Source organism: Platalea leucorodia (assembly GCF_965183815.1).
Source record: "Platalea leucorodia genome assembly, chromosome: 3".
Lineage (NCBI taxonomy): Eukaryota > Metazoa > Chordata > Aves > Pelecaniformes > Threskiornithidae > Platalea > Platalea leucorodia.
In genome coordinates this window covers 81,173,828-81,197,042 of record NC_138825.1, presented here as the reverse complement: position 1 = coordinate 81,197,042, position 23,215 = coordinate 81,173,828, and the positions used below count along the sequence as shown (strand labels likewise).

Here is a 23,215-nt window from a genome sequence, read left to right as displayed (position 1 = left end):
TGGTCTATCAGCCACAGCTCCCAGTTTTGTATAAAGCGCATACTTGCTGAAGGTGCATTCTGTCCCCTCATCCAGCTCATTAATGGATATGTTAAACAGCATTGGTGCTGGTGTTGACCCCTGAAGTACACCAGTAGTGACTGATCTCCAGCTGGAATTCAGCTGATCACAGCCCTTTGAGTTCAACAGCTCAGCCAGTTTTCATTTAACTTCATTGCCCACTTATCTAGTCTGTACTTCATCAGTTTTTCTCTGAGGTTGTTATGGAAGACAGTGTTGAGAACCTTGCTAAAGTCAAGATAAACAACATTCAGTGCTCTCTACTCCTCCACCAAAGCCAGCCATTTCACTGTAGGAAGCTATCAGGTTGGTCAGACAACATTACTCTTTTACAAATCCATGCTGATAATGTTCAATTATCTTCTTGTCCTTAGTATGACTTTCAGGATTTTCTCTATCACTTTCCCAGGAATTAATTTGATGCTGAGTGGCCTGTCTTGAAGACAGGAGTGACATTTGTTTTCTTTCAGTCCTCAGGAACCTCCCCTGATCTCCACAATCTTTGAAAGATAATTGAGGTCGGCTGACATTAGCCAGCTCCCTCAGCACTCATGGGTGTATTCCATCAGGTCCCATGGATTTGTGTATGTGCAGTTTGTTTACATGTTCCTTCACCTGATCCTCCTCCACTAAGGATTAAGTCTTCCTTGCTCCAGACTTGCCCCGTAGTCTCAGAGACCTGGGATTTCTGAAGGCCAGTCTTCTTACTGGTAAAGATTGAGGTGAAGCATGCATTGAGTACCTCGGTCTTCTCCATGTCCTTTATCACCAGGTTCACTGCCCCATTCAGCAGTAGTTCCACATTTTCTCTAGTCTTCCTTTTGTTGCTTATGTACTTGTAGTAGCCCTTCTTGCCCTTGACGTTCCTCACCAGATTCAACTCCAGATGGGCTTTGGCTATCCTAACCCTGCATGCCTGGACAGTGTTGCTATATGGCTCCTGGGTCACCTGTTCCTGTTTCCACCTCTAGTATTCTTTCTTATGTCTAAGTTTTGTCAGGAGCTCCTTGTTCATGCAGGCCTCCTGACATCTGTTCTTGACTGCCTGAATGTGGGGATAGATGATTTTGAGCTTGGAGGAGGTCATCCTCATCCTTGAAAATCAACCAGCTCTCCAGGTCCACTCTTCTCTCCAGGATTGTCTCCCATAGGATTCTTCCAAGCAGGTCCCTGAAAAGGCCAAAGTCTGTTCTCATGAAGTCCAGGATTATAATCCTGCTTTTTTCCGTGTTGCCTCTCTTCAGGATCCTGAACTCCACTATCTCTTGGTCACTGCGGGCAACACCACTGCCAATCTTCACGTCCTGGACCCATTTATCCTTGTTTGTAACATGAGGTTCAGCAGAGCATCTCCCCCTGTCAGCTACTTCATCTCTTGTGTCCGGAAGTTATCATCACTACAGTCTAGCAACCTTCTGGATTGCTTGTGCCCTGCTGTGTTGTCCTTCCAGCAGATATTGGGGTAGTCAAGTCCCCCACAAGGACAAGGACCTAGGAATATGAGGGTTGTTCTAGTTGTCCGAAGAACTTGTTCACAGTAATGCATTGCATTGAGAGCTTTGTAGCTATGACAGTGACAACAGCCTCTCCACTGACAGTATCTGCACAGCGTGCCAGGGAAGATCCATCTGGGATATGTCCAGTACTGCACATAAGCAGGGTTCCCTGCGTCAGAAGGGATGTGAGATTTATTCAGCATCTATATTCCTCTTTTTATTGTATCTTATTAAAACAGATAATTTATTAAGCCATTTGTTGTCAGGCCTTTCTTATTGAGATCCAGAAAGAACGCTGCATCGTCTCTCTCCCTGTCTCACCCCAAACACACACCCCTCTGTGCAGACATGCATGGCCTGTAATCCCCTGCGTTTAATACATGAAGTTCAGCTAAAGTGTCATGCATTATAGTGTAAAAATTACTGCAAAATCTGTTTTTGAAAAGAAACATAACAAATCCATAATTTTCTGTGAGCTATTGCTCTCTCTTCAAAATATGTGAAGAAACATGTTCAAGTGAGAAGGTATGACTGAAATTTGAAACTTAGTTGGATGCAAAATACACACTTGTATGAAGCTGCAGTGTATCCTTCATAGTTTTATAATGGTAGGTAAGAGATGTAACTATTTATTGATGCAAAACTGTGTCTACCTGCATGTGCACCCCCTCCCCTCCTTATAGTTGTTCATAGTAAAAGCTTATTTTGCCCAATATCCTGACTTCTTTCTTAGCCACCAAGAAATGTCAATAAAATGGTATGACAATGAACAGAATGTTCATATTTACCCCATCAGCAGTGAGTTGTGGATAGGGTCTTACTGAACTATAAGATGTTTTTTTTTTTTTTTTTTTTTTTTTTATAAAATAGTATTCATGAATTTTCTTCAATTATTTGAAAACATTTAAAGTTTTGGCATTCAGAGGTTCCAAAAGCAAGGAGTTTTACAGCTTAATTATACTTAATGTGAAGAATCATTTCCTTGTTTCATGTTCTGAGCTCATTTTATTTACTGTCCTCCACTTCTTTTTATACAGGTTGACATAGAGCAATTCTTTTATAGTCTTTCTACTTTGAGTAACTCAGTGTCATCCATAAATGTTGTTACTTAACTATCTATCCATTTTCTAGTTGGGCAGTAATTAGTCTAGTAATTTGTCTACATCTGCCTGTCATGCTGATCAGTGTTGTTTCTTGTCATATTTGTGTTCTTATTCATTATGTATTTGTACCCCTCTGTTGATCCTTGTCTACCAGAATGAAGCAGAATTCACATAACACAAGGAATAAATTAGAACAGTAATGACATTTTAAAGTGTTTCATAGATTTCATCTTATAAATATCAGAAACATTTTAACTCAACCACCACAGATTTCATCCTTAGGATTTGCATTTTATTTTTATTAAAGCTGATTGTTAATAAGCTTATCCTGGTATCTTCAGTATTTAAATAATGCCTAGAGCTTGGATAAGCATTATTGAATTTAAATAAACGCAACAAATTTTTCAAATGAGTTAACTTACATATACCCTAGGCAGAATAGAACTAAATTAGGATCTAGTGCATAAAAACACTGCTAACATTTTTCTTCCTTAGATTTGTGACAATATTTTGGGGTAATAAAAAATGTACTGTATTAGCCATTCTTTTACAATTATGGCACATGTAATCCATTGCGTGATATATAATGTCCTGAGGATATACACAATATAAAAACACATCTGTTTTTATTTCATATATGATGGAGTTCTCTAGAAAGACCATTTTTTGTTATTGTTTATAATAATGATCGCTTGTAATTGAAGCCTAAGACACTGGAATTTAATGATTCATTGAGAATTTCAGTGTGTGGATTCTTTTTAAAATAAAGTCTAGTCCTTGTGATGCACCTGGAGGGGATGAGTGTACAGGAGGTTGATTTTGTCCATTTTAATGGGGTTTATCCCATTAATTAAACTGAGAAAAAGATAGATTTCAAAAAGTTGTCAATGGAGAATTGTTAATCAATAAGAGGTAGTATATCCTGCAGTGATCTCTTCCCATCCAAATGATATGCAAAAATGTTATTAATAATTTTGATTCCCTTGTAAAAAATTGCAGATGACAAAATGATACAGAAAAGTGGGGGCGAGTCAAATTTGACACAAGTCAAACTTAATTGCATGATGAAATTAATTCGCTGAAACAATTTGATAAAACCCCATATATTTGGGAACAGAATTTACATCAGAATTAAAAAGTGTGGGATTTTTTTTTGTCCTGAGTGCAGTAACGGAAAGTCTAGGTGACGTAGCTGGTTAACAACTGGAAAAAAGCACTTCCAGGGAGTGGCAGTAAACCTGGAAAGTATAATGATAAAAATGCTAGCTACAAAAAAGGAATCAATGTTACTTCTGTATTTTATTTCAGGAAGCTGCACTGAAGCATAGTGTCCACTAATTTTCATATTTAGTAACCATCTCTGGTACAAAAATACAATTTTGGAAAAAAAAGAGTGTGATAACTGTAAAGAAGAACTGTAACATTGTAATGAATTTAAGTACTCTTTTTTTTTTTTTTTTTTTTTTTTTTAAAGGGGAGACTCTCCCTTTCCTGAACCCTGAGCCACAATATCTACCCTGTCTTGTAAATATTGTCTTTGGCAGTTTGCCCTTTCTGTGGCTATGTGAATCTTGCTCTTCTAATCATTAGAAGAGCCCTTTGTGGAAAACTCTGCTGGAATGAAGTGATAAGAATAAAAGCTGAGATGTTCTTATTATTGTAACTTATTGTCATCCATCTTCCTGCTAAGTGTAGTTTCGTGGTCCACTACCTCTAGTCTTCTTACATACAATTTGTGTGACTGTTGATTAAAACAAAGTTGGTGTAAAATACTTTAGTGAAACAGCATCCTATAAATCAACAGATAGAAACTTTGTGACTATTTTGAAAAGGTGCTCATATTACATCTATTCATCTATTAAATCTAATCCATGCTGGCATAGCTAAATGAGAATGGACTAGAAAAATTCCGAGGTTTACTAACCTTGAATAAAAGGAAATAATGTAAATTAACTAATTACAGAGTTCCTGTTGGTTTTAATACTAGTATTTTTCCTTGACTAAACATTCAGAGACTAACAAAGGAGCAAACAGAAAACAATACTGAAAGTCAGTTCTAGACACTTCTAGGTTGATCAAAAGATATACTCCATCCTATTTAAAAGCCATTATAGGAAGGATTCAAAATGATTTTGTCTAATTGAATTCATGTAGCAAGTTGTTTCTGTAGTAGTAGACAGCAGGCAAATTTCCTCTGCAGAACCTTTTGCTCTTTTTTTTTGGAGCTCTAGATCTCTAGGGACATGATCTTGCTGGTTACTAGATCAGGACCCTCCTCTAAAGACTCAAGGGCTTGTAGTTGACACAACCATTAGTTACCACAGCTGTTCAAGACTTTGCCAGGAAAAGTATTAGCCATGCTGACGTAAGGATGTCTAAAGAAGTGAAACAGCTATGAAATATTACAGAGTGTCACTAAAATGAATCTGAGTAAACTGCCTTTCAGTAACTTTTTGTTGCTGAACAGTAACAACTTTTTTTGCAGCTCAGCAGTTAGTAACAAATGTGTAACTTGAGCCAGTACCTATTGAAACTGTCATCATATCACTTTATTAACATAATAAAGTAACAACTGCTAAAGTTGCATCTATATATGATATTGTTAGCAATTAATTTTAAATGATACAAGTCAGGATCCACAAATAAGAAGGTATGACATCCAAACTCAGCTATCTAGTCTGGACTTGTTTTGGACTTTATGGTATGTTACTTACATTTAGCAAAGGTAACAATTTCTAGTAACAGCTTTCCAGGACCTGTGAGGAGGTTATCAAGAAGATGCATCCAGGCTCTTCACAGTGGTGCCTGGCAGGAAGACAAAAGACAACAGGCATAAATTGCAAACTTCCAAGGATGGAAATTGCATAACTCCTCTAAGCAACCTGCTCCACTTCTTGTCTGTAGAAACTTTTTCACTATGTGGACAGACAAACAGTGGAACAGGTTATCCAGAGAGGTTATGTAGTCTCCATCCTTGGAGGTTTTCAAAACTGACTGAGTAAAACCCAGAGATGCCAGGTGCCCACCAAAGCTGCTCTATCACTTCCCCTCCTCAGCTGGACAGGGGAGAGAAAATGTAATGAAAGGCTCATGGGTTGAGATAGGGACAGGGAGATCACTCAGCAATTACCATCATGGGCGAAACAGACTCGACTTGGGGAAATTAGTTTAATTTATTACCAATCAAAATCAGAGTAGCGTAATGAGAAATAAAAACTAAATCTTAAAGCACCTTCCCCCCACCCCTCCCTTCTTCTCGAGCTTAACTTCACTCCTGATTTTGTCTACCTCCTCCCCCCTGGCGGTGCAGGGGGACAGCGAATGGGGGTTGCAGTCAGTTCATCACATGCTGTCTCTGCTGCTCCTTCCTCCTCAGGGGGAGCACTCCTCACACTCTTCCCCTGCTCCAGCGTGGGGTCCCTCCCACAGGAGACAGTCGTCCGTGAATGTCTCCATTGTGAGTCCTTCCCACGGGCTGCAGTTCTTCACAAACTGCTCCGGCGTAGGTTCTTTCTATGGGGTGCAGTCCTTCAGGAACATACTGCTCCAGTGTGGGCCCCCCGTGGGGTCACAAGTCCTGCCAGCAAACCTGCTCCAGCGTGGGCTTCTCTCTCCATGGGTCCACCAGTCCTGCCAGGAGCCTGCTCCAGTGCAGGTTCTTCCCATGGGGTCACAGCCTCCTTCAGGTGCATCCACCTGCTCTGGCATGGGGTCCTCCATGGGCTGCAGGTGGATATCTGCTCTACCATTAACCTCCATGGGCTGCAGGGGGACAGCCTGCCTCACCGTGGTCTTCACCACAGGCTGCAGGGGAATCTCTGCTCTGGTGTGTGGAGCGCCTCCTCCCACTCCTTCTTCACTGACCTTGGTGTCTGCATAGTTCTCTCATGTATTCTTACTCCTCTCTTCTCTGGCTGCTCTTGCGTAGGGTTTTTTTCCCCTTAAATATGTTATCACAGAGGCACTACCACCATTGCTGATTGGCTCAGCCTTGGCCAGCGGTGAGTCCATCTTGGAGGTGGCTGGCATTGGCTCTGTCGGACACAGGGGAAGCTTCTAGCAGCTTCCCCCCTTACCAAAACCTTGCCACGCAAACCCGATAGACCCTGCTTTGAACAGGAGATTGGACTAGAGACCTCCTGATGTCTCTTCCCACCTGAATTGTTCTATGATCCCGTGAAAGGTAGTAGAAAAACATGAAAAACAATTTATATCAAAATAATCTGAGTGGCTAGTTAAAATAAAAATAGCAATAAAGCCCTAATAAAGTTCTAGTGGTTTCAAAAGGAAATTAAGATCTTGTGTCAAGACTAAAAGGTTTTCACAGGGTGTAAACATTTTTTATAATGTAACAGCATGAACAAGCCAGTTTAGGATAGATCACAAGCTTAAAGGCAAACTACAGATCTTAGTTTTTCAAATTAGTGACAGGAAAATGCACTTCTGTGAACAGGAATAATGTGTAAGCTCTCTGTGCATTGAGCCCATTAGATGGGTTTACAGAATTGAAGCTGGGCATTAGCCTTCCCCTGTTTAGCTTAGGGATGCATTTTGTCCAAAGGGAATGTAACTGAAATTCAGCTCTCAGGTTAACAACCCTAAAAATTTGAGGTGGCTGAAGAAGTTTATGTATTGACTTAGGGTCTTAGGCTGAAGAGCAGACGCCATTTACATAGGCTAAATAACTCCATTATTATGGCAGAATATGTTGTAGTTGTAGAGTCTAATTAAAAATTACTAACTATTAGCCATTTTGCGATTGCTGTGTCTAGACTGTATTTAAACTTTTCATTCCTTTGAATAAAATAGGTGAGATAAAAGTTATTCAGAAAAGGATCATCAAAAGAAAATTCAGTCAGTGTTCATTTTTCCTTTCCCCAACGTTATTAGTCTGGTCTGAATTCTCTCAGTGCCAGGAGGCACACAAGGCACAAACATCGTTCTTCCACTTCGATCGGTCTGCGGCTGCGTGCTCTGGAGTCCCAAGGGCCACAGCGCAGTCTTCTGTTGTTTTTTTCCTCAAGACATGACCGATCCAGTTCCATCTCCTCCTCCTCACTTCATTACTGATTTTCTCCATCTCCGAGTTGATGTTCGTCGTTTCTGCAACTTTTTTTTTTTTTTTTCCGGGAGGAGGTAGTTGGCCTCCTGCCCAACCCCCATGACTTGGAGGGCCAGTGGTTTTTCTGTCAGGGTGGCCTTCCCTTAGGCTGCGTTGGTTCGCGGCACCTTCTTCAATTTTATCCGGTGCGCCCTCCAGAGAGGGATCCCCTATCCACCACCCAGGGGACGCGCCTTCTAGCCGTGCAGCCCCAGCCGAAGGAACGTTATTAGTAGAAGCTATTAAATGCTTTCAGAGTTCAATTTCCCCAAAAATTAATGTGGCAGCTTCTCGGGGTTGTATTTTGTAGAGTTAATTTTCACATACAAAATATCAATAACTGCAAATACCAACTTACTGTACATGCTATGGCCCATGCACTACTCAACATTTATGTGCAGATTTCTAGCTGAAGTTATTTGTAGCTGCATGCATAGATTGAATTCAGTATAATTTTAAAATTTGTCTTCTTAGAGGTTATGTACCAAATTTCAGCCCTATGCAACTGAAAAAAATGTCCTCCCTTTTTTCTTTAAATTTTTACTTTATGTAAAATAGTCAGTCAACAAGCTGCTTGGAAGTAAAATGTGAATGAAGAAGCAAAGGAGGAGGATTTTAGCATGCCTTAGGGACTTCTATAGCAGAAATAAATCATGTATACCTTGAATCATTTGTTGGTGAGTGAACATCCTACAACTGCACATGGCAGCAAGACAGGGAAAACTACAAGGCTGTGAAGAGAGCATGTGCAGTCCTCATAGGGCACAAAAAGAATGGAAGGTCTAGCAATCCCTGCTCACAGAGTTCTGCAGTAATGTAGACCATGTTGAGAGTGCATATACTAGTATGAAAGGAGAAAATATCATTACCCTTTAAGATGGAGGGTGAAGATGGAAAATCAAGTACTGCTGAGAATGTACTGTTAAAAGTCATCTTCAAATATCTGGTGCACTTTGAGAAGGCAGGGTAGGAATAACTGTCAGTGGTTCAGTTGACTTTGAAAAGTGTGTTGTAGAGTATGATAAATTCTGTTTCTTCCTCCCTTTTGCCCTGGACATTCTCTTCCTTGCTAGAGAACCTCTCTTTGAAAAACTGTCAAGATGGATGCAGAATGTGAGTGCCATTCTCCAGTTTATCATGCCATGTCTTTGAATGGTGGAGTGAATGCAGGATTGTGATTTCCTCACAATTGACATAATTAAAGTAAGAATTTATTGTGAGGAATATTTTTCTCCAGTCTCTGACATCTACTGTTGTCATTATTGTCTGCAGTGTGCTCCTTCATCACATGGTATGGCTACTGTTTGTGTTGCTGTACAACTCTTTGATTTTGCTTGGGACCATGCCTTGTGTTGGAATGTCTTTGTTGGACATACTTGTTTGTAATTGCTATTGTAACCTTTAGCTGGTGCAGAATTTTTCTCTGTAGCAACTAGCTCATCCTCACCAGTCCTTGGATGCTGTCATAAAAAGGCCTTCATCTCAAGTACTCTAAGGTCGAGAATAAGTGCTATTTAGGATTATGCTTTCAGACAGATAAAACTTTTTTTTCCTTTAAAAAATAGAATCATACATACATTCATTCTAAAAAATGGAATCATACATCATTGCCAAGTGAGACAAATATTCTTTGTTATGGAATTTATCAGAAAGTCATTTTAGGATGTACTCATTTGTAAATGTTGATAAATGTAGATTGATAAAATCCTAATTTTACACCATTCCTCTCCAATTCATCCTGAGAAATTAACTAAAGAGAATTCTCTTTAGGACACCCTGATGCTGCACTTTTGGAAACTTGGCCCCTTATTTCTCTTACTTTTGAGTAATGCCGTTTCAGAATGAAACAATTGCCAAAAGAATTGAATATTTTGGAGATAACATATCTAATTAGCAACAGTGGTTACATGTGACAGTATTACATCTTTATGTCAGTCATTCTAGCAGCTCTTTGTTTCCTCAGTCAGTAAAGACTCTGGATATTACTTTTGTTGAGATGCTTAATTTTTGTTCTTATGGTGATATAGTAGTTCAAGAATATTGAAACAGAGTTGCTAAAGCTCTGAAGAAAATCTTGAGATATCAAGATATGGACCTGTATTTTGGATCTGTGCCTCCCAGGTTGGGATATCTGATTCTGTGATATGAGACATGCATTATTTCTTGTTCGGTTATTTTTCTAATTTCATCTGCAGCTTCCCTAAAGCTTTGCTCCACTGGAGATAGTTACAACCTATATTGACTGTATACCGTTTTGCTTTCATCTAATGACCAAGGGTTGGAGTTCCTATAGTATTTGTTAAAATAAATGATTTGTTGTTCATTAAGGCTCTATTAATGTTTTAAGACCAAAATTTACAATTGCCAATAGCCTTCCAAAAGATCTATTTTCTCTGTCTTTGGGCAGCTGCATCTTCTGACAGTCTTTAGTGAGCTGCCTTCAGACTCTTAGGGTAAGAACTGCTAATTTCCTCTCAAACTAATAACTTGAGTTGTTATGTTTCTCAAACTTCTACATGTTAACCTATAACTTTTAATCCAAATTAGGTTTAGTTTCTTACTTTACTGTTTTCTTTCTGCATCAGCTGGAATATCATCAATAATATGCAATCCATAAAAACTCAGCTGCTGTGGAATAAAGCCTTGCTGATCTGATTAATACCTATGAGTTCTGAATACCAATTAAAATGAAGTGTATGTCATGTTTTTGACCAGTAAACGCTTACCAAATTAAATGCACAGTGCCAACAGTTTCACATTGTAACACAGAAGTAGTTTACTAGAGCAGATCTAATCATGCGATAAATGCTCATAACAACAGTAGACTATAGTAGAACTTTGTGGTGAGACAACAGAAAGAAAGGAACATTGAAGTGCTGTAACATTGTGTGGGATTTTCTGTGTTACACAGTATACACAACACCAACTGAGCAAAATAGAATATATAAATGTATGAATTTATATGATTTTATTGGGAATAAAATCTCTGGATCTTGGTTTAGAACAGGCATTCTGAAAATGGTGTTATTTACAGCCATGTTACTTGGATAACAGTATTTCATGGTAGCTATACCATTTCTGTCATTACATACCTATATTTACATGTAGTTTACAAGGAATTCTTAGTTTACAGCTTGACGAGTCTTGTATCGTACAACTTCTTGCTCTGAACTTCCCTCTTTCGTACATGCACATGTACATGCACACACACACACACACATACACACATCAAGAGCTGTTGACAAGAGATTATAAGGTAGATGCTGTAGATTTCTTGTCACTATGATTTCCATTAAGTTTTGAATAAAAAATAGTATAGACTATTTACTAATCTCCTATGACTTATTGCCATAATAACTAAAACTAAATGTAAATTGACAATACATTCTATTTTATGATTTCATTTTAAATGGTGCAATTGATTAATAGTCAGTTATCTACAAGTTTCACGGTGATTTCCTCAAACTAGTAAGGAGAATTTTACTTTGTAAGAACTTACTCCCTGTAGCAACCTTTCAGGTTCCCATTTTAAAATGTTCTTCGTTTTGTACCAATACTTTTATGCTAAAATAAGCAAAACTGCTTCATGGCCCTTTCCCTACACTTGAACAAGCATATTCACATCTGTTCCACAAACATATTAGCTTCTAAAGAGCACAGTGAAGGAGTGACAAAGAGAAGACATATATCGATATGTACATTTTCAGAAATTTTAAAAGATGTGATAATGGCTATTCATGTTTTCTGCAAGATGGAATATTTTTCTTTGCTTCTATCCCTGTAATAGCACTTTTAATTTTCTCTAAATGCTGCTACGTCAGTTTAGCAAACAGGAAGTAGAATAACTCTGTTTCCTTACTTATAGGGAGAAGAGAGTTTTAAATTTCAGGCTACCTAGTACAAGAACAAACCTCCTCCATGTAAAGTTTGTGTTTTGCCTAATCTGATTGTCTGCTTCAACCTGTTTCTTCTGACTTATGGCCTGTTTCTCTTTTTGTATTTCTGTTAACAGAAAGCTGACCTTGCAGTTGCTCCATTGGCAATTACCTATGTTCGAGAGAAGGTCATCGACTTTTCCAAGCCCTTTATGACTCTTGGAATAAGTATTTTGTACCGCAAGCCCAATGGTACAAACCCGGGCGTCTTCTCCTTCCTGAATCCTCTCTCCCCTGATATCTGGATGTATATTCTGCTGGCTTACTTGGGTGTCAGTTGTGTGCTCTTTGTCATAGCCAGGTAACATGTCAACTTTTGTGATTTTTTTGGCAATTGTTATCATCTTTTTCTTACTAATAATTGTCAAAAGTCACAAAAATTTTCTTACTTTCATACTCTTATATTTTAACTTCATGATGTACAGAAGAATAATTAATGATGAGGGTTCTCACTATTAAGTTTCTCCACTGCCATACTAAGTCTCCAGTTTGTTATGTCACTAAGTCTTGAGTATGCTAGCTAGCTTTCTCCTTTTATTTGCAAATTTAGAGACACTAGGAAGTTTATGGAAGTTTTTAGTTAAGTCTTTTCCCAATTGTGCTGTGTTTAGAAAGACAGGGGTTGACATATTGTATTTTGTTAGCCTGACTTCATTTAATGCTATGGTGCTTAATCTCAAATTGAGTACTTAGCTGCCCATGTTAATCCTAGATGTCCAAATTGGGCCTCTACCTGTTACAAAACAAGCTACTTTATGTAGATTAGTGTCTTAGAAGTAAGGTAACAATATTTAGTTTTTAATCATGTACTAGGTAAGATTCCTGAGATACCTCACATAATTTAAAGTCCCAGATTGGAATGTGTTTGGAAGCATGTTTAGTTGAGCTTTCAGAGTTAAAGACCTCAATACAACAACTGTTAAATTGTAAATTAGTTTGATATATAGGGCTCACTTTTTCATCTGTTTTCTTCAACATAGACAAGCAGGAAAACATATTTTGTCAAAAGTTCCTATTATAGTTTCCTTTTCTTTGTTAACTAATTAGGACTGACTCCAGATGCTCACAGGAATAGTCTTACATGTTATAACTTTGACTTTTGCTGTGACAGCAAAAAAAAATTCAGAACAGTAAATCAACGATTCCCAAAGGGGTGGAGATGTAGTCTCTTTTGCAGATTCCTCTCAGTAGACACTTTTACATATTTTTTTAATCAAATACATATAAACTATATTGGCTTTTACCCCTTTAATAAGATTCTTTCTTATCTGTAGCTATGATTTTTAGAAGCATATGTTTGACTTGATAATGCAATCTCCCAAGATTTTTATGATTTCATTCTGTGGCACACAGTGGAATCTTCATATTTTTCTTTTTCTATTGTGCTGTAGTTGATATCAGGGTTCTCCATCTTTCTTTGATACTATCCGCTTCATTTTGGAGAAGTTGTATCATTTCTCTACTAAGGGGAGAGGAAGTATCTTTAGAAACCAGTTTAAAAGTAATTTAGCAACATCACTTGTACATAAAGTACATGAGGTATTGAAGTAATATAGACAACACTGAAACTTATTCTGTAATGAATAACTTCACTTGTGTGCCTTCTGTAGAAGTCTGCTTTAAAGAGCCAGACTTATGTTGAAATTTTCTTGAAAGAACAGTAGATTTTAGTGGACTATATAACTAGAGAGTAAACTCATTTCTGAGGTGTTCCTGTGATAAAGGTACTTCTGAAAGCGCAATAGAGCATAAATCACAAATGTTAACTTGTGAAACACCTCATGTAAAATATTTATGTATATGTCCAAAAGTTTTAACCCTATTATTATCACTGAAGGACATTTTCAGCATGATGCATAGTGCTTTTGACAGGCAGCTCCCAGTAATGTTAGTAGGAGTTGTATGGCTGAGTTCTTAATTATGCTTTGAAAATGTGTCTTGTCATATTTTGTAGGAAAGATACATTTTCTTTAAGCTTTTTTTTTTATTAAGCTATTCAGTCACTTGATCTCACTAGCAGAACTGGAAAGAATGTTTGTTTTTAAACAGAAGCACCACATAGTAGACAAGTATTGCTGAATTTTTTTTCACTTGTCTGTTTTTGTGACCAGCACCATAAATTCCTTATTATCTTCATTGTAAAGCAGTATGAAATAGCTTTTATACCGAGCAGAGGAGTTTTTGGTTTTTTGTAGAGTTGTGTAAAATACCTTTTTTATGCCTAAGTTTGTATCAGCCTTCATATCTAGAGATTTTCAATTCTTCTTAACTTCTACAATCAAATATTGATAACATATTTAGAAACAAAAGATCTAGGATTATGTAGGACAATCTACAGATTTTATTCATAATGCAGAATGACTTAATAGTATGTGATAGCATTTTCTAACACTGTAGTTCATACAGGGAAACAGGTCTAAGTTAAAAATGTAATCTGCCGAATAATAAAGAGAGAAAATAACATTCAAAAGTAAGAGTCTTTTGCAAATATAATTCACAAAATGTATTTGTCATGTAAAGGGAGATACTGCTAACTGAAGTGTGGTAGTCAAGAGGACTTTGCAGCATAGTGTTGACTATGTATTTTCAGAACAGATTATAAGTTAGGTATTGCGCAACTGATGATGTATTTTTCAGTCCTGGTGTCATGAAACTGTTGGACTGTATGCCACTAAATTAATAGGTTCCACCTAGAGTGTTTTATTAAGAAGATTTCTATTTCATAACAATCCTTCCATAATGAATGTTTAACTACCAGTGTTTCATAATAATTACTATGTGTTTCATAATAAGATGTATCTATGTTTGGAGCAGTACTTAGTATGTCTTTTATGATATGATGTTTTGTAATTACAGCTCATCAGTACTCAGTGTAGAATATTTATTTTTAGATTTAAACCTCCCATTTTGTGTCAAATGTTTCGTGATTTTATTGTTTTACCATGTCTTCCAAACAGTGTTGGAATGTAAGAGCTTGGTACATTGAAAATGGAAAGTACAGTTCTGTCGTGGTTCTTGGATTTCACCCATTAATTAGTGGTATGGTCCTATTTAGGGAAAGATGAAGAAATTAGTAAAAGGTTCAAGAATCTTTGAGAGAGAATTGGAGAAAGGACTTTCATAGAGTAACATATTAGGCATAAACGGGGAAAAAATGTAATATAAATCTTTATTAGTCTTTATTTGAAAAAGTGTTGGATTTTCCTTCCAATTTGAGAACCAGATATAAAGGGCTGGAATCTTTGCATACTCAACAAGACAAAAAGCTAGGAGAGAGATTTATTTGTTAGCTGGAGGGCTTTTCTATGTCATTTTTCTCTTGTAGTACCCCCCAAAATGATGAGTCATCTATTTATGTGGGCATTACAGATTTTGCATTGTGGATAGGATGAACATATATGTGCTGTACACAGTGTTTTCTTTAATTGTCATTCTTTGTGGGGAATTATAGTAGGCTGTGATTTCTCCATATATATGAAAACCTCTTAATCTTGTTTGTTGCGGTTGTTGAATCTAAGTAGTTATGGTGGTTAGTCTCTGAAAGTTCCTTTTGTTGTCGTACAGGCTGATGACTGATAGATAAACGCAGTCTGCTTGACACTTACTTTTCTGTGAACAGAGAAAGTCATATAGCATTTTTTTCTCTTGTGGCAACAGTAATACATCTGTTTCTGATGCTAGCTAGCAGTGTCTTTGTGTCACTGCTAACAGTGTCTTGTGTCATCTGATGTCTTGCTGCATTCCAGTTCCAATATCTTCCCTTTTTGCCTCTGCCTTTACTTGTTTTTTTGACTTAGAATCCCCGTTAAATTCACAGTTTACATGTGATTAGAAGGAAAACTAAGACTGGAGTAAAGTATGCCAACTCCTTTTTGGAGTTCTGTCAAGTACACAATGTTTTCTGATCTGTATAATGAAAAATCTCGATTAGTGGAATTTCTTTTCATTTCTGTCCATTGATGCAAACCATTGTTTCATTTCTAAGAAACATGCTGATTTCTTACAGTGTTGTATACCAACTTCATAGACACATATTGTCCCTTCTTTTCCATTAGTCTGTGTATATGAAACAGCTGTTTCCTATTTTTGGTCTCTGCAAGATCTGATGTGTTGGTAACTGGTGGATACTTCCCATTCTGCATAGGCAATATGAAGGAAATCAGTTTCATACTTTTAAAAATACTAAATATGTTTGATTTACATAGGTCTTCCAGTTAATGACTTTCAAAATGAATCTTTAGCTGGCTTTCCTCATGATTGTATTGTATTTTTTGGAGTTTCTTATGTATGACTTTAAACATCCATGCCTTCATAAATCTTTTCTGAAAACACGTATTGGAGGCTAAGCTCCTTAAATATTTTTATTCAATTATTTTCCACCCAATTTACTGGATTTCAAGTTATTCCATGCACATTGAAGTATTTCTCTGTGTAGTAAGATTTGTTTGCTGTGAATGTGTCTGTCTGTCATAAAGCAGTTTACTCTTAAGTGACCTATCTCCATAACTGGAAGAGATACACCTGCCTTAGCATGGTGCTTCACCTTTACAGATCAGCTGTGAAACAGATAAACTACCCTGGATAAAGTGGTCCGCTAATGAGCTCTTATGATTCTTATACTGAGCTGTCTGGAGTATCAGTGAATATTGCGTAAATATACATTAACCTGTGCTCACTGCCCTAATTGTTAGTATTGAATCATGGGTTATTAAAGGGCTTGATTCACCTTTCCTTATACCACATTCTGTATGTTAGGACATCCTGCTTTTTCCTCCCTTCAGCAGAGTTATGCTATCCTACTTCTCATAAGTCAAGCCCTTGTGCTGGTTTCAGCTGTCAAAGCATTTAGTATCAACTATTTTTCCATTTCCTTGTAAGCAGTGATAAAAGCACAATGAACATTGCCTCATCACCAAATTATATTTTTCTCTTACCAGCTGGAATAAAACATAATAAAAGAAGACGAGAGTTTTAAAAATGTCTTCACACATTTATCTTAATCTTTTCGCTGTGAAGAAGCTTAGGAATAGCCTGCTGCTTCAGACTTGAACTGACGCCTGAGCATTATCTCTCTCTGGAGTGCATGCATATCCTTTTACATCTCATCAGTCTTCATTTTTATTTCATATTTCTTGATCAGCTGATTTCTGTCCTTGAGCTTGTCTGATTGATTTTCAAACTGTTCCTTGAAAACTATCTTGATGGAAAGGAATTAATGGCAGAATGAGAGGGAATTACTTTTCCGGTTACTATGGAGCTCTGGTTCCTAAATTATTATGTTGATATTTATTCACGTAGGAAGTTAGCATATTTGTCCTGTGTTCTTAGGAAGCATTCTTCCTACGAGAATTTTATCTCTTGAGGCCTACCTAGAGGTCTACAGCATATGTTATGAGGTGTTTTCATGAATGGATTCATCATCCAATAGGGCAATCCAGATGGCAACCCTGAAATCGGCTTCTTTTACTATCGTACAGTTTTAGGATAGTTTTGCCTCAGTTGTAATGCAAGTGGGGATATTGTCACTTGACTATAAAATACTGTGACAAGGATAAAAGCATGCCAAAAATTACACACTTTCCAAAACTGTTCCATAACATTATTTCAGAGATTTTTATTTCTGTTAAACCAAGTTGCAGCTTATGACCCTTAGTTGATTGCTTCCAAAAGATTCAGTATAGTCTGCTTCTTTTCATATAATTTTTCCAGTTGAAAAGCAAATCCTTGTCAATGTTAGAGATCATCTTTATTGTGAACAGAGAGCAACTGTGCCAGCCTCTGGAACACTGTTTTTTTTTTTTGTCAAGTGAACCAGGCAGATTGCATGACAAGAATTTTTCTCTCTCTTTGATGGCTTTTCTACCCTTTTATTAACTGATACATTTGTGTAGCTATACCAGTAAATCCTAATATTATGTGAGAATGTTCTAAAAAGCTTACTTTCTGAACTAAATTTCTCCTCCTTTACATCAGACCTGGAAAATTTTCATTTTATATTTCTATCATTTGAATAGAATTCCAATATCTGAGGTTAATATAAAGAAGATACCTGAATTATATAATATTTTTTTGCACTCATAAGCAAATTATTAAGCACATGTTTTTTACTTAGTCTATCCTGCTTTATGTTATAGCAATGAAATTGTACAGTCATCATGCCTGGACAGCAGTCACTGGAAATGTAAGCAAGACTTGCACATGATATTTCAAATATGCTCAGGTATTTCTGAGTATCACTTTACACAAAATGTGGATGACAGCTTTAAATTGATTAAACAGAATGGGAGTTTACTGTGCTGTATGCCATTAATATTATCATAAATCTGGATAATCTGTAATAGTATTTAAGTTTAATTTTCTGTAGTCAGCACACAGATCTTATGTTCCATCTTTTTTCTATATCAAAAATGTGAAACATACTGGAATTATAATGCTTTCTTACGGTCATCATCTAAGTTGTGTAATTATTTTAAGAAGTTATGACACAGATCACAATCAGTGCTATAAAGTCTAAATGTTGTGGATGAAGATATATGGCTAAAAGAAAGACATGTATAGTAATGAGTTAAGCAGCAATCTCTCACTTTGCATCTTGACACTCAGAAAGATGCTTTGATCACTTTGACCTCCTCCACAAGAGATTTATCTGCATTCAGTGTCGGTTTATAGAATATCTAATATATAAATAAACAACTCAATATGGACTCCTCATCCTAACTCCTCAGGATTCTCTTGAATCACTTCTGAATGCTCTCAATCCCCTTCAGCTGTTCAAGGAGAGACAAGAGTATCAAGAGTTCTCCGGGTGTCCATATAAGCACAGCATCTACATAATAGCCTCTATTAGAATACTGTTAGAGATTACAGTAAGGGAAAAATTCTTTTACTGTTTTCAACATAAATAACCTCCTTAGATTTTAAGGGGAAAAGACAGTACTCTAAAGCCTTGCTATATTGGTGATAGATCAGTCTGACATCCCAGATACTGCTTACCATGCGTCAAACATAAGAAGAAACTACGGCCAGCAAAACAACTGAAATGTTTTAACTGAGGATGGCTTAAGAACTCATAACTCACCTTCCTTAGCAGTCCAACAGAATATATAGTACCCCCTCATTGGCTAAATCTCCATATGCACTTTGAAGAAGAAAAATATGGTCAATTCTGTATTCTTCTGTCAAGAAATTGGTATTTTTCTTTTTGTGGAGGTCTAGCCAAACTTTGTCTTCTGCAGAGTTAAGATGTGTGTGGGGCCTTCTTAGGAAACAAAGCAGTAGGTCTGGTGACTTCTGCCATAAGGAAAACACCTCGTAATATGCATCTGTTTGTAGCACTTGCTCCATCAGTATGTTTTATGTTAATTCTTGTTACTTTGTAGATTAATTTACTCAGAAAATCGCCTTTTTTTTTTTTTTTTTTTTAATGAAGAGTATGGTAGTATCTTTATGCTGTGTAAAATTGAAGATGGCCTAAAAACTCTCTTTCCATCCTTTCTGTTAATTTTTTTCTCATTATTCTGAAAGCCATCACAGGTTCTTCAATTCATCACTAATTATCCTAGGTATTTTGAATGTCTGAACTGAATCATAACTGTTCATCCTTAAGGAATTTGGTGTCTCTTACTACCAGCAATTCAATCTCTTCATTCTCATTTCCTTAAGCACCTGTGTCCAAAGACAGGAATTAAATTTTAGATACCTATAGATAGATCATTATCTCCAATTAGGTGGACAGATCATTCTGTACTCATTCTGACTTTACTTTTTAAGCCTTGTTACATATAGGTGTTACATATTTATAAACATATATTTCCTCTCCCTTTTGATGGATCTTTTATGGAGTCTGAGGGGTATTTGTGGAAAGTTGTATCAAAACTCATATTGAGCTATTTTTCATATCATTATTTCCCTTGTTTTCAGTTTCTCATTTACATGTTACACTGAATATTTCACTGCCCAGATATGTCAGGATCTTATATATCCTTCTGAATCTTAACAATACCTTGTATCTTAGGATCCAAAGGCTGTTCACTAAAGCTCTTAGAGAGGATTCAGCTGGATAAATCATCTTTACTAGTTTTCATTGGTGAATGGCTTCTGAAATAATGAGTTTACTCTCTGGCCTTCTTCCATTTTGAGTTTTGACTGACTAGAATTTTTCTGTTTGATTAATTCTGTTTCACACAGTTCATTGCTAGACATCTGCCTGAATGCCATTCACTGTTTATCTAAATCATTATTTCAAAGTGCCTGTGACAGTTTAATAATTGCATTTGCATTCCCTTCATCTCTAGAACAGGCTGGGAGATGCTGGAAGGTATTATGCCACATGTATTGCCATTTCTTTTCACACACATGTAATCCTAGCTCATATATTCATATTTGAGTTTACATGCCCAGTTTTCTGTGATTTTTTTTGCACACTATATGACCAAGTTAAAAATATTGTAAACATACATACTATGGAATTTGCTTTTCAAGGTATCTCAGCACTCAAAACAGTGACATTTCTCATAAGAAATTTGCATTTGTCTAATTGGGTTTAACTACAAGCAAGGTAGATCTCATCTACCTCATTTTGTGTCTTCAAATGCCTTGGGTAAACAACTTCTATAGGTGAGTCAATATCTGAAGACTGTTTTGTCAAATATATATAACATCACTCAAAATAATGTTTCATATCTACCGTGGACAGTGATTTGTTAGTCTTTGTGTACTGTGTTACCATCCATTAGCAAATAATCCCATAGTCCTTGCTGAGAAAGGTAAAAACAGTCTGAGGAACAATTTCATTTAGTTTTGAAAGATCTTCACACTGTGGTAACATATGCAGTGGTTTATCCTTATTTTTAACAGCCCTTGCTAATTAGGAGCACATATAGGATATGAGAAGAATATTGGATTACTGTATGAAGTAGTTTGCTTGAAAAAAAGTTGAAAGTCTCCAGAAAAAGTGCTGAACATTCTTTTTCTTTTTGGATCATTTCATTCTGTTTTGTCAAAATATTTTTTTCCCCAATATGTGGCAAGAAAAGAAAAGAAGATGCAAGTCTAGACTTGGCACTCTGTATATTTATTTAGCAAATCATAGCATGGAATAATGTTAAACATGCCTAAAGAGAAGGTTCCTCTATAGATGAATCTGAGTGTTTTCAAGCTAAAATTATGCTTTTGAGAAAGACCAGTGTCTCTTATGTTTTTGGAGGTAGGGGGGAGGAGGCTTATTTGCATTATTTTGGGGGTGTTTTGCATGTATTTTACTCTGGCATGCATAGTATTAGTGGGGAGGAGGAAATTGTAACTCTCACCATAATGCATAGCAGCAGTTTACTCATGATATGTGCAAAACCATCTTCAACCTAAAGAACAAAACACAAGAATCTAGTGGAATGGGTATAGAGTCAATAAGAATCCAAGAAGGTACCACAGTGCTGTCAAAAGATTTTGTTAATAATTGGATACAAGTGATAATCTGAAAGTGTGCAAGTTAACTGATTGACTCCTTTTCCATTAGCATCAGTGACTGAATTTACAGATTGCCTGATATATCAGAAGATGAATCCAACCAGCAGCTGAGCTGTTGCTTGTTTGTTTGTTTGTTTATTTTTTTTCCCCCAAAAATCAAAACAGAAGAGCTGATGTTAGAGACATTTTATGTATAGAAGTAATTTCACATATGCATCCTGCTTGGAACACCTTGACTTAGCAGTGAGAGGTTTCCTCAAGAAAAATGTAGGGGTTATAGTGATAGGATGGAAAATGGACCATAAGCATTCATGATTTCTATTTACCCTGCTTCTGGAGGGCCCAGAAACATATAATAATATTGAGCAAAAATGGCTGTAAGAATTGAAAGGCAGTTTTTATACTAAATGAGCATTATTTTTTTGCTAAATATATGGACCCATACGGAATGAATTTTTTTATATCATCTAAATGAAGAGGGAGATAAATCATTGGAAGCAAAGCTAATATGATATGATGGTTATTAACCTAGTAAAAAATCCTAGCTACAGATGTTCAGAGGAAGAGCAGTTTCTGCAGGATAGTATTTCAGAGTTGTCCTTTGAATTCTTTGGCTTCAGGATTACTTGAAGGATAGGAAAATCTGAGTAACAAAAGGATTTTATGGATTTTTATTCTCTAAAACAGACCTTGTATTGTTGTGTAATGTTAATAATACAGATACAATATTAGGCTACTTTTAGATATTTGTAACTGAATAGTCAAATGTCCAATTATTTGGAGTGGTATAAAATGTCTGTTAGAATATAAGTGTTTTTTTAAAATTAAATATCAGTTTCTGACATCAGAACTAGAAATAATTCAGTTTCCGCAAATTTAGCTAAAATCAGATTTCCTAAATTCCTCTGACTCTCCATCATCATTATCCATTGTATTCTGAAAATATGGAGCTAAATTGGAGGAAAAACAAAACAGAAAAAGAAAACCCCAAACCAAAATAAACTTACCAGAATCTTACCTCTTGAAAAGATAGAGCATTTCTTTTCTTGGAGGAAAAAAATGTTAGACTTGGGTCATGGTTAAACATTATACTTCAAACCAGAAGCATATCTTTAAAAGAAATAAGGAAATAAATAGGGACTGTTTCTTGACTTTAAGTGTTATTCAGTATCTGGAGAAAAGTAAGATTGTTCCCTATATGTTCCTGTAGGCAGAAGTATGTGAACTATTTATTTCCTGCTTATCTTGCTGATTTAGCTGTCAGCCAGAAGTTTACCTGGCTTATGCAAGCCTCCAGTCTCTAACTCATTAGAGACTAGGAGTCATTTAAGCACCAACAGGGCTTGGTTGGAAATCAGTCTGAAAAAAGAAGTATGGTAGTTGTTTTTGATGCTAAAACTAAATCACTAGTGTTCTCCAAGCATTTCTGTTTTATCTGTGGAAATCACTCTCTGTTAATTCGAATGATGGTGAAATTGCTTTAGTGTAAAGCTAATCATGCATTTTCAGACTTAAGAACAAAGGTGAGAGCCTTTTATGAGGTACTGAGGTTTTTTTATTATAGTATTATCAGAAGTTCCATCTTTAGCAACAAAGGTATCATTCTTAGAGGGAAATGATTATACAATATTGAGAAATTTCAGCATCATAGTTAAAAATCCCACATCAGCTAAGGGATATAATTGATTTTATTAGAAAATAATAAACCTTTAAAATATCTAAAGGTTCATCATTAATAATTTTTATAGCACATCAGAGAAGAGTTTAAATGTAAGTAATTTTTATTAAATAGGCCTGTTCTGGCACTTCACTATCATTATACTGTTTTGTTTTGTTTTGTTTTGTTTTGTTTTGTTTTGTGTGGTCATTAGATATGTGTGGCACCTGCACTTGCTGATTAGGACTTGCGTAAAGACTTTACAGCAGATAGCCTCTAGCTGTGAGAACCATGAAGGCAATGTTACTTCATCTTGATGGGATCATTCATATAATTTCACCAGACTAAAGATAGCAAACCACCCAGATGCCTCTTTCCATTTCAGTTTCCTTCCTCAA

General features: G+C 36.4%; 1 protein-coding gene across 1 annotated transcript in view; it reads left to right on the top strand.

The window, feature by feature from the left end:
* The window catches only part of GRIK2 (glutamate ionotropic receptor kainate type subunit 2), a gene marked incomplete at both ends in the record, with an annotated part of 428,838 nt that overhangs the window by 265,889 nt on the left and 139,734 nt on the right, over positions 1-23,215 (top strand). Inside the window, one exon of the mRNA XM_082305204.1 lies at positions 11,773-11,996. Coding sequence (XP_082161330.1) covers positions 11,773-11,996 — 224 coding nt within the window. The remainder of the gene's footprint in view (positions 1-11,772; positions 11,997-23,215) is intronic.